Source organism: Denticeps clupeoides, chromosome 4, assembly GCF_900700375.1.
Source record: "Denticeps clupeoides chromosome 4, fDenClu1.1, whole genome shotgun sequence".
NCBI classification, from domain to species: Eukaryota; Metazoa; Chordata; class Actinopteri; order Clupeiformes; family Denticipitidae; genus Denticeps; species Denticeps clupeoides.
The window spans coordinates 6,050,336-6,063,069 of NC_041710.1; the positions used below are offsets into that span (position 1 = coordinate 6,050,336).

The 12,734-nt window shown below is 41.5% G+C and overlaps 1 protein-coding gene and 1 non-coding gene across 8 annotated transcripts; both read right to left on the reverse strand.

Moving 5' to 3' along the window:
- Positions 1-901: 901 nt before the first annotated feature.
- On the reverse strand, positions 902-12,296 carry puf60a (poly-U binding splicing factor a). Of its 7 annotated transcripts, none has more exons than XM_028977909.1 (14): positions 12,175-12,271; positions 11,108-11,197; positions 10,537-10,644; positions 9,496-9,591; positions 9,053-9,142; positions 8,551-8,601; positions 7,653-7,814; positions 7,317-7,409; positions 6,816-7,029; positions 6,265-6,455; positions 5,957-6,013; positions 4,021-4,135; positions 2,214-2,485; positions 1,303-1,602 (listed from the first exon to the last, which is right to left on the reverse strand). In XM_028977909.1, the coding sequence occupies exons 4-14, from the start codon at positions 9,574-9,576 to the stop codon at positions 1,303-1,305; spliced, it is 1,626 nt and encodes a 541-aa protein (XP_028833742.1). In that variant the 5' UTR covers positions 9,577-9,591; positions 10,537-10,644; positions 11,108-11,197; positions 12,175-12,271. The 7 variants fall into 7 exon arrangements, with proteins under 7 accessions (XP_028833740.1, XP_028833742.1, XP_028833744.1 ...); XM_028977911.1 differs by having other exon boundaries at positions 11,108-11,839; positions 12,175-12,248; XM_028977910.1 differs by having other exon boundaries at positions 11,288-12,243.
- Positions 9,234-9,370, reverse strand: LOC114789424 (small nucleolar RNA SNORA57). The gene has a single exon (XR_003749675.1). It is a non-coding gene; the product is annotated as a small nucleolar RNA SNORA57 (small nucleolar RNA).
- Positions 12,297-12,734: the final 438 nt, after the last annotated feature.

The following is a 12,734-nucleotide window of genomic DNA, read 5'->3' on the forward strand; positions in this document are numbered from 1 at the left end:
AACCCACAAAGACATGCATCCATTGGATCTTAAGTCCAACATCTTAACCGCTCAGCCATCCTAGTTATCTCAAAAGCCATATCAAAAAACCATGGTAAGCCATGGTTGCCCATGACCCTGTTGTGTTTTCAACACTTATCCTTCCTTGGACCACTAGTCCAGAAGAATCGGAGAAGAGCTGCAGTTTGAGATGCTATGACAATACTCAAACTCTTACACTTCAAGGGCAAAATGTTTGCTTGCTACCTAATACTGTATATGCCAGGCATTGTGCAATAGCTAATAACATTTTACTTTTAAGATATTGGACCAATACATACTAAGAGAAAAGGTGAAGTGATTTGTGAACACAACTTGGCAAACAGGATGAAGAAAACAAGAGTTTAAACAGTAACAGATAATATCCATACAGGTTTGGGGCACTAAAGGTCTGTTTTAAGCCTGATTGAGGGTATTTCAGCACAATTCGATCAGTACCACAAAAAGTACCAACGTTCGGCATGCAACTCTGCTGATGGTGATATTGTCTGAATTTTATAATCTGTTGAGGTGTCAAGTAAATGAGTGAAAATGATCAATGGCTGCCATGGCTACAAGTTGAATTGTGATCTTAAAGTCACTGCATATTATAAACATTCACATTTGTTAAGTTCCCATAATAGTGAAATTTAATCTTAAAATAATAAAAAAAAAAATTATTAAAAAAAAAAAAAAAAAAAAAAAAAATTGACAATCTACTGTTTTAACCTTTTACTTTGAGGTATTTCTGAATGGAGAACAGTGAAGAGAAAACCAGAGTGGGATTTACAAATGAACAAATTGAGTGAATTCATAAAGCTCATGAGTTACTTCAGGGATGCCCTGTTCCCCCAAATGAGTCCTCATCAAGCAACACCCAACATTCTTATTTTCAGATTTTATTGTTTGGGGAACCTGAAATCAAGAGCTACATAACATGTAAGTCTTTTTGGAGGGTCATGGTCTGGATCAGAAGGGAAGGGAAGAAGAAAAAAAAAATTGAAATGAAACTAGAATTAGGAAGGACAAAACAAAACGATACAAAAAACAAACGTCAAGTCCTTCACAGTAGGCAAAAATGATGAATAAAAAAAATAATATCCATGAGCATCTCCTTGCCTTTGTCCCCAAAAAGGACCATTAATAATATTAATATGAACATTGATAAAAAATAATTACAAGTTAAAAAGAGAGGCCAACAGCACTACGGTTGTAGAGCATGGCAGCGGTGTGTTGACGAGAAAGAGCGGCGGGTGTGGGAGGGAGGGGGAAACTGGATAAAGTCTATGCAGACAGATCACTGTTGTCAAAACGCTCCTGGTCGTACACCTCCGCGATCACTTTGCGGCCCCCAAACCAGCGGTTGTTGAGGGCTTGTATGGCCTTGTTCATCTCTGTTGCAGAGGAAAACTCCACAAAAATCTTGACTATGACCTCCGCATCCTCCTCCTCGCCTTGCTTCTCCTGGTAGATAATCACACGGTTCACCACGCCAAACTTCCCACACTCCTCAGTCACTTCGCCTTCCAGGTCGTCGTCAATATCTTCAGGGCCTACCATGTTCCTCAGCACCATGACCGTTGACTAGACAAAAAAATAAAATAAAATCTATTTTAGCGGCACACAAGTCTTTCGCTGGTTTTAATTTTGAACACTACATTTTGCTTAATTTTTTTATATAAAATTGTGTCAGGGTACAACTGCAGAAGACCACTCAGAATACCAAAATGAAAATGTTAATAATTTCCAGTAATTCTGTTTCTTTAAAATCATATAAAGTGAAGTGATTGTCACATGTGATACACAGCAGCACAGCACACAGTGCACACAGTGAAATTTTTCCTCTGCATTTAACCCATCACCCTGAGTGAGCAGTGGGCAGCCATGACAGGCGCCCGGGGAGCAGTGTGTGGGGACGGTGCTTTGCTCAGTGGCACCTCGGCGGATCGGGATTCGAACCGGCAACCTTCTGATTACGGGGCCGCTTCCTTAACCGCTAGGCCACCACTGCCCATTGATGACTACATTATGGATGACCAGTCTCGGGAACTCAGTCCATGTTAAAGTTAAAAGTTTACACATATTTATCCCTCTTCAAGCTTATTTGTCTACTCCATGTAAAAATATGTACACTGTACGGCTGAACGATTTTTCACGCACGCCCGTACAAGCACTCTGATCCAACTCTAACCCACCTCTTGTTTGCGCAGGAGCTTCTGCATGACCATGTGCCGAGCACTGCTGCCGGAGATGCTCATGTGCTCCTGCTCGCTCAGCATCTCCTGCCCTGTTCCGTCCAGCAACGCCTCTTCCTCCTCCTTCTCCTTTTTGGCCTCCTGAGCAGCAGCCACGGCGGCGGCGGCGGCAGCAGCAACAGATGCGGTGATCACCGGAGGGGACGCTAGTACAGGGTTCACCAGGCCCACCTGGGGGAGCACCGGCAGGGCTGGGCGCGCTGGAGTCACTCCTGCACACAGACGAGTCCGCGGTCAGAATAGCCGCGACAGGTACACACAGCTCTGGAAATGGCTAAATATCTTCCCAATGCAGCGCTGAAGAACAATTCTACCTCCAGCACTTCAATCCAAATTGTCCTTTTAAAACTCTGGACAAATCTGATTGCGGTCCAGAAATTACTCAACAGTCCTGCTTCATGCAGAGCTTTACTGTGAATGTGAATTTGTATATTGTTAGGGACAGAATCTCTTGCCCATTCCCTATTATACACATTTTTTTCCCGATTTATGAACTAACACTTCAAAATGTCATACTGTGCTCTTGTAATTGAAAGAGCATGCAGGCTTCCCTGCTGTCTACAAACGAAGAGACATACCTGTTCACATACCTTACCCCGTTCATGAAAATCACAGAATTTTAAATCAGAAACATTGGCTTGTATCAAACGAACTGTGGAGTAACTTTCTCATCCCCTACTCCACCCCACCCACGACACCATCCACCCACACCCTGCCCCTTTACAATGATCCAATTGGAATTGATGCTTTGTCAAAGAAAATGCCAACTCCACAAAAACACAGGATCTGAGACTCACTGGCCAATAGGAATGAGAGATTTGTTTATGAGGGGAGGGGCTAGAAAGTCCTCTTCACACTTGGTTGGTCAGTGTGCAGCAATAGGGAGAGGTTAAGAGGCCACACCCAGGGTGAATGAGAAAGGTTGGGGAGGGGCAGACAGGAGAGAAAGAAAAAGGAAGACAGAGAGAAAGAGAGACAAGGAGAGAAGATAAAAGAAAATCTATTAGTGGAGAAGTCCCACGACCATCCGTGTGCAGTCTAAGAACTGTATAGGGAAAAAAATTAAAATAAGAAAAAAAAAATACCCTGGAAGGTAGGGGAAATGTGGAGTTAAGAGTGCCAGAAAAATACATACAAAAAATGATATGCCCATTTCTCAAAAAACAAAAACAAAAAACAAATCCACTCTAGGAAGACGAGGCAGCCACATTCAGTTGTGAAATAATTGGTTACACAAAGAAATCCTATTTTTTTTCAAATCAGCAGAATGAGCTCTGAAAGGAAACTAACTTAAAATGTCACAACAATCACTGAAGGGTGACGTGATACAATTATTAAAAAGATTGAATGGTCAATGCTAAATCTATGCACAACAGTATGGAAATATCTTGAAAAAATATGTAGGACCAGTCTTTCATTAAATATTATACATGTCTCAATATTGAAACATTCTTATCTGAAACATCCATTACATTTAATTGAAAGTTATGGTCTGAACAGGAGGAGAAAGTTAAAAGTAAAGTTAGTTCAATATCTCAAACTAAACAGTGACTGTCTCCATATCATATTCAGAAAAAGTCATATTAAGGGTGATGGGTAATGCACCACTAAAGAGGCACAGGGGAATGAGAGCCTTTCAGGAAGTGTGAGCGTGGACAGCTGTGTGGTGACATTTTTCTAGAGCAGCTCCTTATGAAGTCACCCCGATCCCTCCAAATCTCCACCCTGTGGGTACATCTTGGCATACCTGTTATGACTCCTGGTGCCTGGGCAGCCATCACTGCTTGTGGCAGCGCTCCCAGCTGGGACAGGCCTGGAGCTCCAGTCATCGCCCCGAGAATCTGAGCCCCCGCGACTGCTTCCTGCAGGAAAACACCGGGACATAAGGAAACACCGCCTAGACAGCGCCCGTTAACCAGGACAGAGAACACACCCACACACAAGCAAACACGCACCCACACACACACACACACACACACACACACACACAAACAAAAAGGTGAGAAAAGACAAAATCGTGCATGATGCACACAGAAGAATGGGGCTGGATGTATAAAGCTTGTTATACTAGATTTCAAACACTTTCATGTGTCCTGCCACTATCTGCGCTCTGAGAGAAATAAGTAAAATAAAAAAAAACATTTCTTAAAATCTTATCTTAAATTGAACTCAATTGAACAATGACCCACTCAATTTAACAATGACCCACAAGCTCAAAAACAAATCAATATAGAGAAGTGTACTGAAAAGGAAATTTCACTCTTACCGCTGACATTTAAAATTAACTTACGACAATAGCAAAATTGATCATGTAAACATGACAAACATGAATTTGTTTCAAGCTTGTTAAGATGTTAATTTTCATTACACATCCAGCCTCAGGGGAAGAAAAAAAAAAAAACACAGAGACGAAACAAGACAAACACACTTAATTTTGCTAACAGATTCAATCTAGAGCTTATATGCTTGTTCATTTGAAGGGCTCTGTATAATGATGCCCATTACTACTTCATTACACTTTGTGTGCGCTATGGACTACATTATTGCTTGCAAACAATAATTAATAGATACCAGATATATGAAATTAATCAACTGCCAAGAATTCAACATTTGGTATTTGAACAAAATTCATAAGGCCTCAATGACACCTTTAAAAAACTTTCCCCATCAAATAGGAGTGAAAACCAAGGCCTTAGAATACCAGGGGGTATTTCACAAAGCAGGATGCTTATGCTATTTATTAAAGCCAAATCAACAAAAGGCATGCTTTGGGGGTTTCACAAACCCAGGCAGAACGTTAATGTTATGAGCAGTCAGACTTATGAATGAGCAACACTGGTCATCCAGCCTATATTTGCTTCAGTTACCATCAAAGGTGTTTGGGAGCCTTTAGTTTTAAAAGAGAAAGGAGTCGCGTGTAGCATGATAATACACAATTTACGATAAGCTCAGGACAGAGACCTTCAAAATGAAATCTTGTAACGCAGCCCTCTGAAATTTATTCATTTTGTATAAAATATATATATTAAAGTCTGGTCACCAGTTTTGGCACTTGTCAGTTGGCACATGGAGTATCCTATGCAGATCAGGTTTGACAATGCTTAAAGGATATTGTACAACTATTGCTATGATTCCAGCTCATCTAATAAACACTTTGACGCGCATTTCATAGTTTGGATTATGTATTTCATGCTTTTTCGGTTGCTTTCCCCAACTACAAATTTAGTCACTTCAAAGGCCATCCTAGCATGCACATCATTTGATCCTCATCTTATCCAGTTGACCATGCAAACACGCCCAGATAAAAAGTCTAAAACGGTTTGCTTCATCTACGATACCAAATAAGCCTGAGGGCACATCTTAACTATGAAAATAAGAAATCGAGCATTCGCTTTTATTTTGCAAAATACCCCCCAGGTCTACAACATATACATTCCTACATGAACATTTCAAAAGGGGCCAATACAGCCACCAGAAACAGTAGCAGGCAGAACATCCTAGATTTACCCAACAGTTCAAGTAACATCGTCTAGCCAACAGACTATAAGACAGTGATTTTTTTTATTTTTTTTTTTGCTCTTAATGAGAGGGCCTGAAGACAAGTCCCTCCACACACTTACAAAAAATCTACACAAAACAAGAATGCACCAGCGTGCTGGGAACAGAATTTCCTGAAGATTTACCAGACAGTTGAGGAAGTCTTCTGTCCGATTCTCCGGCTGGGATAGATTCCATGCCATCTGTTTTTGGAGTTTACACTATGTTATCTTTCTGCATGTAAAACCTCGCTCAAATAAGTAACATCTAAGCCATCATTTCTATTCTGACTGAGGTAAAAGAAAGTGAAAAAGGCTCCATGTGTCTCTCCGTGTGTCTCTCGCATCATCTAACCCTGAAATGTTCACTACGACGCAGTGTTTTACTGTAGTGCCAAAAGAGGAGCTGCTCACTCACACCTGACTAAAGGTAAAAATAGCAGGAAGGTGCTGACCTGGGCAGTGATTTTGGCCGTGGCAGCCGCTGCAGCCACCGCCGCTGCAGGTGGCAGCCCGCCAGGCGTGGTGGGAGTCAGAAGGGGCATGGGCGGTGTCACAGCCTTGCCCACACGCAGGTACTGTCCTCCCAGGTCGAACAGGTTCATGGAAGACACTGCGTCCTGCGATGACTGTGCCTTATCGTATTCTGAAGAGGACCAGAGAAGAGAGCTTCTTACACTGTCCGCAAGATACTGCGCAACACTACATATCTGATATTCATGAAAGCAATGTCTAAGACTGAGAGAATTTAGCAAATTGACTTTAAACTCAATCATGCAAGGCAGACTAAATGCTAAAGTAACTATTGCATTTTTAAGGTGGGTGCTAAACCAGAGCGGGCTACTAAATAGAAACATCTCTGACCATGTAAATCATTTTACTGTTAAAAGTTTGCTTTTTGTTTTTATAAAGAAAAACAGCACACATTGCTGCTGTGTATCACATGTGACAATAACTTCACATTCAAAAACATTGCAATATCTAATTGTATTCAAATGATTTGTACCTATAAAGCCATAACTCTTGTGTTTCCCTGTGGTGGGGTCTCGTGCCAATGTACAGGACTTGATCCTTCCAAAAGCCTCGAATACACTCTTTATGTCCTCATCTGACAGGTCTGGGTGGACTGAGGCAACATAAATTCTATTAAACGCCCGTGCTTCTTCTGCCAACTGGTCAATGATTGGTTGAGCTTGACCAATGTTACTTGGCCTCCCCACCTGCAAAAGACCACCATGGAAAAAAATTAAATCATTCCAAAATAATGCTAACCTTCATTTGAGAATGACATTGGTGAATGTTTGAATTTATTTCCTGAGGTACCACATCTGACTGTAATTGCACCAGGCTGATGTCTGACTAGTGCACCACACCAGGGATAAGGCATACTGTCATATGCACATGAATGTGTAAAGGTATGCATAGGTTACATATGAGGAAGTGTGGGTTAAGACAAACATATAAAAACACAAGATGAAGTTAACATCAGTAGAGGGTGCTCACTCACTTTGATGTTTCTTCCTCCAAGCATGACTGAGTTCATCTGCTCTAGGGCCAATTGAGCTGCTTCAGGCACCTCATACTCCACAAAGGCAAAGCCCTGCACAAGAAGAAATGGCAATGAATTCAATCATATTGCAGAAAGTTGATCAAATACATCCCTCATTCATTCTTATTTAAGGTGAGAAAGAAAAATACATCCTGACAAAAGAACTAAAGATGCCCTGAGATGGATATGCATACAATTTTCATGTGAATTGTAAAAGTATGGCCATCTGTGGTTGGGCACAGCATGCAGAGATCATGACAGTGTGAAAAAAAATAAATAAAGATGAGCACAGACCTTGTGTTTCATTGTAACAGAATCCCAAGACATGTCAATGCTCTTGATAGGCCCAAAGGGAGCAAAGGCCTGTCTTATCGTGTCCTCTCCCAACTCATAGTAGATGGAACCAACGTATACACGGCACATGATTGCCAGGGCTCTCTGACGCTGCGCTGCCACCTAAGACACCACAGAATTCTGTTAACAGCCAGTTACTGGCTAAGAGTTGTTTAAAAAGCTAATTAAACATCTTTCGTTATCAATGCACAATACATACATACATACATTAAAAAAAAAAAAAAATTTCATAATTTTATTTAGACATGCAGGTAGTGTTTCTTGCCTGGGCCACAAAGAAAGAAAAAAGATCAATGGAAAAGTGTGATTATTCAGTAAATTCATAATTTGAGCCAAACATAACCAAATGGCTTGTACAGTAGGAATTACGCATGACAGGTGCATAACTTCAGCTGTACTCATAACCTTCCACTGCATCCCAACCAAATGAAATGAATAGCTTGAACTAAGCACTCTGTCCACCCCTGAATGGCAGGGTCTACTCTCGTGTTACAGTGTAGTAACTACTGGGAGTTATTTAGAAAACAATGGAGAGTTCAGAGTAAAGTGGTGTGTCTGTGTGCTTTAAATGTGTTGAAATGTGGTGTAGAGCTTGTCGGGAGTTATTTCTGCTTAATAAAGTCGCACATTGTTAAACAAGGTATGCCTCCATCTGGAATTGCCCCCCTTTTTTTTCCACTGCACTTGCACTAGGTGTACTTTGCTGAAGCTGTCTGGTTAATGTGGTCGGTTCTGCCATCTAGTGGTGAGCATGCTCTACTACACTGTTTGCTGTTGACTTTTCAGACCGCATGTGTATCTCGAGTAAAAAAAGTATTTGAAGACTAATTACACCTACAGATTGCAAAGGTGACAAGGCATCTCCAAATCCCATAGTTAACGAAGCCATCTGAAACACAAATTTTGAAACAGTGTTAGGATGCAACGGCATGACTTTCAACAAGAAAATGTAAATAGAAAAAAGGGGGTGTGTATTGGCCAGGATCTCATGATCATGCTGTACATATTGCATTATTCTACAGAGCTGATATACAAGATGCTGTGAACGGTCTGCCATGTTTTGCGAATTCACTGCCTGAAATGGCAAGCAGTTATTAAAAGTAACCACCTGTACAGCGCCATCTACAGGAGTGGAGGTTGTAGTTGCACAGTGATTCTCATCTCTGCTGACCTCACTAAAAAAATACTCGACAGCACCACATGGTGGAGTAAATATATACAAAAATATCAATATTTTATGACCCTGTGTGGATACAATATCACCACGTCAAACATCGTGATATTTTGCTGTATTTTCTAACACCCCTAATAGAAACCCTGGTAAAAGGTGCACTGCTTACCTGTAGATTATTGAGCTGTTGTTGCTGATGGGCAAGAGTTTGTTTGACAAGCACACTCTTGATACTCTGTTCCATTGCATACTTCTTTGCCTGAAGGAAAATAATTAAGAAAGAGCCAGTCAAATCAAACCATTTTTACCAATGACATGGCAGATCTATGCACCTTGTGTCCAAATAAAAATTATGTACCAGGTTTTGAGAATAGCACCCGATGACCAAAAATGCACCGGTACCGAAGGCATAGCACTGGCTCTAATCTACCTCCAAATGTGATGCACAGAGGTACTGATCCACCATGTGCCAGTCAACAGGCAGAGGCCATCCAAGATTCATTCAAAACACAGATCCCAAAATGCTAATGAACCCCCTTTGTAGAACTGTTATACCAATCTACTGGTTATTTGAAAGTTTATACACAAAATATAAGTACATAAAAAAGCTACCTTTTGCAGCGCTTCCTGCTGCTCTGGTGTAAGAGGCGGCAGTCCAAGCTTTGAGGCTGTGTTCTGTCCATTCTCCATCATCAGAGCCTCACCACCCTGGACAAAACACATCAAGATGTCAGAGATAAGTAAAGCTACTTGCTACCATAACTAGACTGAATTTATACCATTCACAATGACAATTCAGAGCAAACTCAAATTTGTGTTATTATTCAATTTCATTAAAGCTGACAGGAACGCTCATCACATCTGATTACTACTCACTAGTCAGTAAACTCTGCATTGAACCAGCTCAATATAGGAGGCATACAAGTGGCCATAACCTTAATTAGGGGTTAAATATGACTGGATATTAGGCAATATTTGTGCTAAAAACCAAGTGGGGAAAAAATGCTGACATACTACTGAAGACTAGATTTGTATTGATAAGATTTTTATTTAGCTCTGCCACCTTGCTAACCACTGAACAAGTACTCAAACTAAGGACAATTAAATATAAAACAAAGCTACTTAGTGTTGCCAAGGGAATGCAGCATGTTGGAGTGTTCCGGGTACCAACAAGACTCACTAACACAAGCATCTTTTGACCAAAGAAACAGTCTGGGCAATATATCAGTAGGCATAAACAACATATTAAAAACACAGAACTTAAAAATATATACTGATAAGCAAGCTCACCATGAATGTATTGGCAAATTAAAGGTAAAAAAAAAAAGTTGAGCTTGCTCTGAAAACACAAACCTTTTTATCATAATCATCGGGGCAACTTTTATAACTAATTTTCTCCCCAGACCTTAAGCATTATAAATATATTGTGAATTCACATAAAAAATGGGGAGCAATTAAAAAAAAAAAAAAGTTAGCTGGGCAAGTGAAGTAAAAATATATATATATAAAAAAATTAAAATAAATTAAACATTCTGATATTTAACATGTCTGATGCTGAGATGGTCTTGCCATATTTGCCCAGCAGGTTTGTATTCTAGTGAAAGTGTGGCGAGCCCATCATACTCATAACTACACAGAAGAAAGCTGATGTACCTTTGCTCATCTGAACTCCAGACTGGTGCACAGCCCTCCTTAAGGAGGTTTGAACCCATATAGTTCTGCCATTGGCTTTGGAAATATAGTACAGTCAAGAGATACAATCTACAGCACAGACGACAGACAGAGAGAAACGACAAAGAAAAAAAAAAGAAACAAAAAAAGAAAAAACACAAACCTACTTAGCACAAGAGTTACTTGGAGAGGATGACAACAGTTTGAGAACACTGACATCCTGACTGGGTCAGGCAATTTGCTTTGCATGTCTTGACAGAGCCAGTGAACATGATAAATTAATGACGAGATATTGAACTTACTACTCATTCATTTGCACAAAGTAACTTGAAATATGTAATATCAACAGTCTTAACTGGTTCTACTCTGGGTACAAGTCATGTTGGGTGTGTAATTGACTAAATGCAAGTGAATCAACATCAACTGTTTGAGATCTTCTAAAGCAGGCCAGTGCATTTACACATCTGCATAATCTCTCCTCTTTAGTGGATTTGACATGTCTGTTCCACCACTCAGATGCACAGCTTTGGCGGTGGGAATGCAGCACCCTTACCTAGCGCCTGCTCTCCGTCGGGTAGTCCTGCTGCTCGTTACCCGTGAGGAGATAATAAATATGGAGAGCTTTTACTGTTCAAATCAGAGTCTACAGAGAAAGAGAAATCCTTCAGATAAGAACATGTACACTACATTTAAAAAGAGACTACAACACTTGTAGGGGAAATATACGAATTACCCAACGTCCTTCAGCCTGTCTGCTAGTTACAGAAAGAGAGAAACGTCACAGCAATCATTTCTGCCTTCGTGAGGACATAAGAGCTGCCAGTGTTGCCTGTGTTTTCACACAAGCTCTGGGCCAGTTTGCCTACACCATGGCCAGCATCACCACATTCAGTAAAGCGAGATAAAATGTGTTAGGCCAAATTTTAAACAGGTACAGTATGCATTACTGAATGTTCTGACTGCTGAATCGCATTTGGTCGGACGTGAAAACTCTCGGGTCTCTAACACTAGGAGAGGAAGGGAGGGAGGAACAAAGAACTACCACAGAACACGTTATTAATTACAATGCACGTCGGGGTTAATTCATTAGCTGTGGGATATTCTGCCCACGCCGATTCACAGACGACCAAACATCCCGGGCGGGCCTGGATCGCTACACTACACACTCACATGCGGCCGGAAAAACGCAAGGGCATCCGCTCCTCGCAAGCAAAGCCTATTCCGAGGCAAGCAGGCGCACATCGGAGCCACACGGCAGCGCCGGGGACGTCCACGATAGCTGCCCCTGTTAACGCAACATCGTCCGTGAATGGAGCCAGCTCGCCAATTATCCGCACGGAGGGGGGAAAACGTGCAAACTGCGTGTAAGCAGAACGACGCTGGACGTGAATTTCAATTTAGGGGGGAGAAAGCGCGGCAAAAAAAAAATAATCCCGCTTTTCCAACCGACGCTAGGCTAACGCTAACGCTAAAACAAGAGGCGCCCTCGGCCGCGGTAACGCACGGCGTCCCGGGCGGACTGGGCCGGAGCTCCGTCGCATCTCAGCTTCTCTGAAGCCCGACCGCGGGGACGCGACGAGCCGAGCCGCGCGGGGAAGGAGGGGGGTGGGTGTTATTTACCGCAGACACTGCCACCGCCATGAAGCACACCTTCTCACACAGGCCGAATGGATGAAGAGCACGTAGCTTCGCGATACTTCCACACGCCCGACGCCAGCCGGCCGGCGATTGGCCGTCGACAGGAAATTGCGCGATTACAGGAACCAATCAGATTCAGGCTGGCGGCGCGACGTTCGAAGGACAAAAGGCTTCTGGCACACTTCAGCCCTCTGAGTTCTTTCATAATTCGCTTTCTACTGTTTTCATGGAATCCCCCCCCCCCCCTTTTTAAATCACTTTCGAATAAAAGTTCAGTAAGAGTAATTTTCGTGCTTGCAAAGTAATTGATTACTTTGTCAACGTAGTCTTCATTTCTTCATTTAGTACGTAATTACAATAGAAAGTCAGTGTATTAAAAAAAAAAATAATAAAAAAATAAAATATGAGTAAAAATCTTTGTGCAGCTACATTATACCTTAAATTGGACTGCATTTTAATTCAAGCAAATTCCTTTAGTATAGTTTCACATAGATGAATGAAGTTTTCTGATTCTGACTTTTTACACAAGGAAAGGCATAATG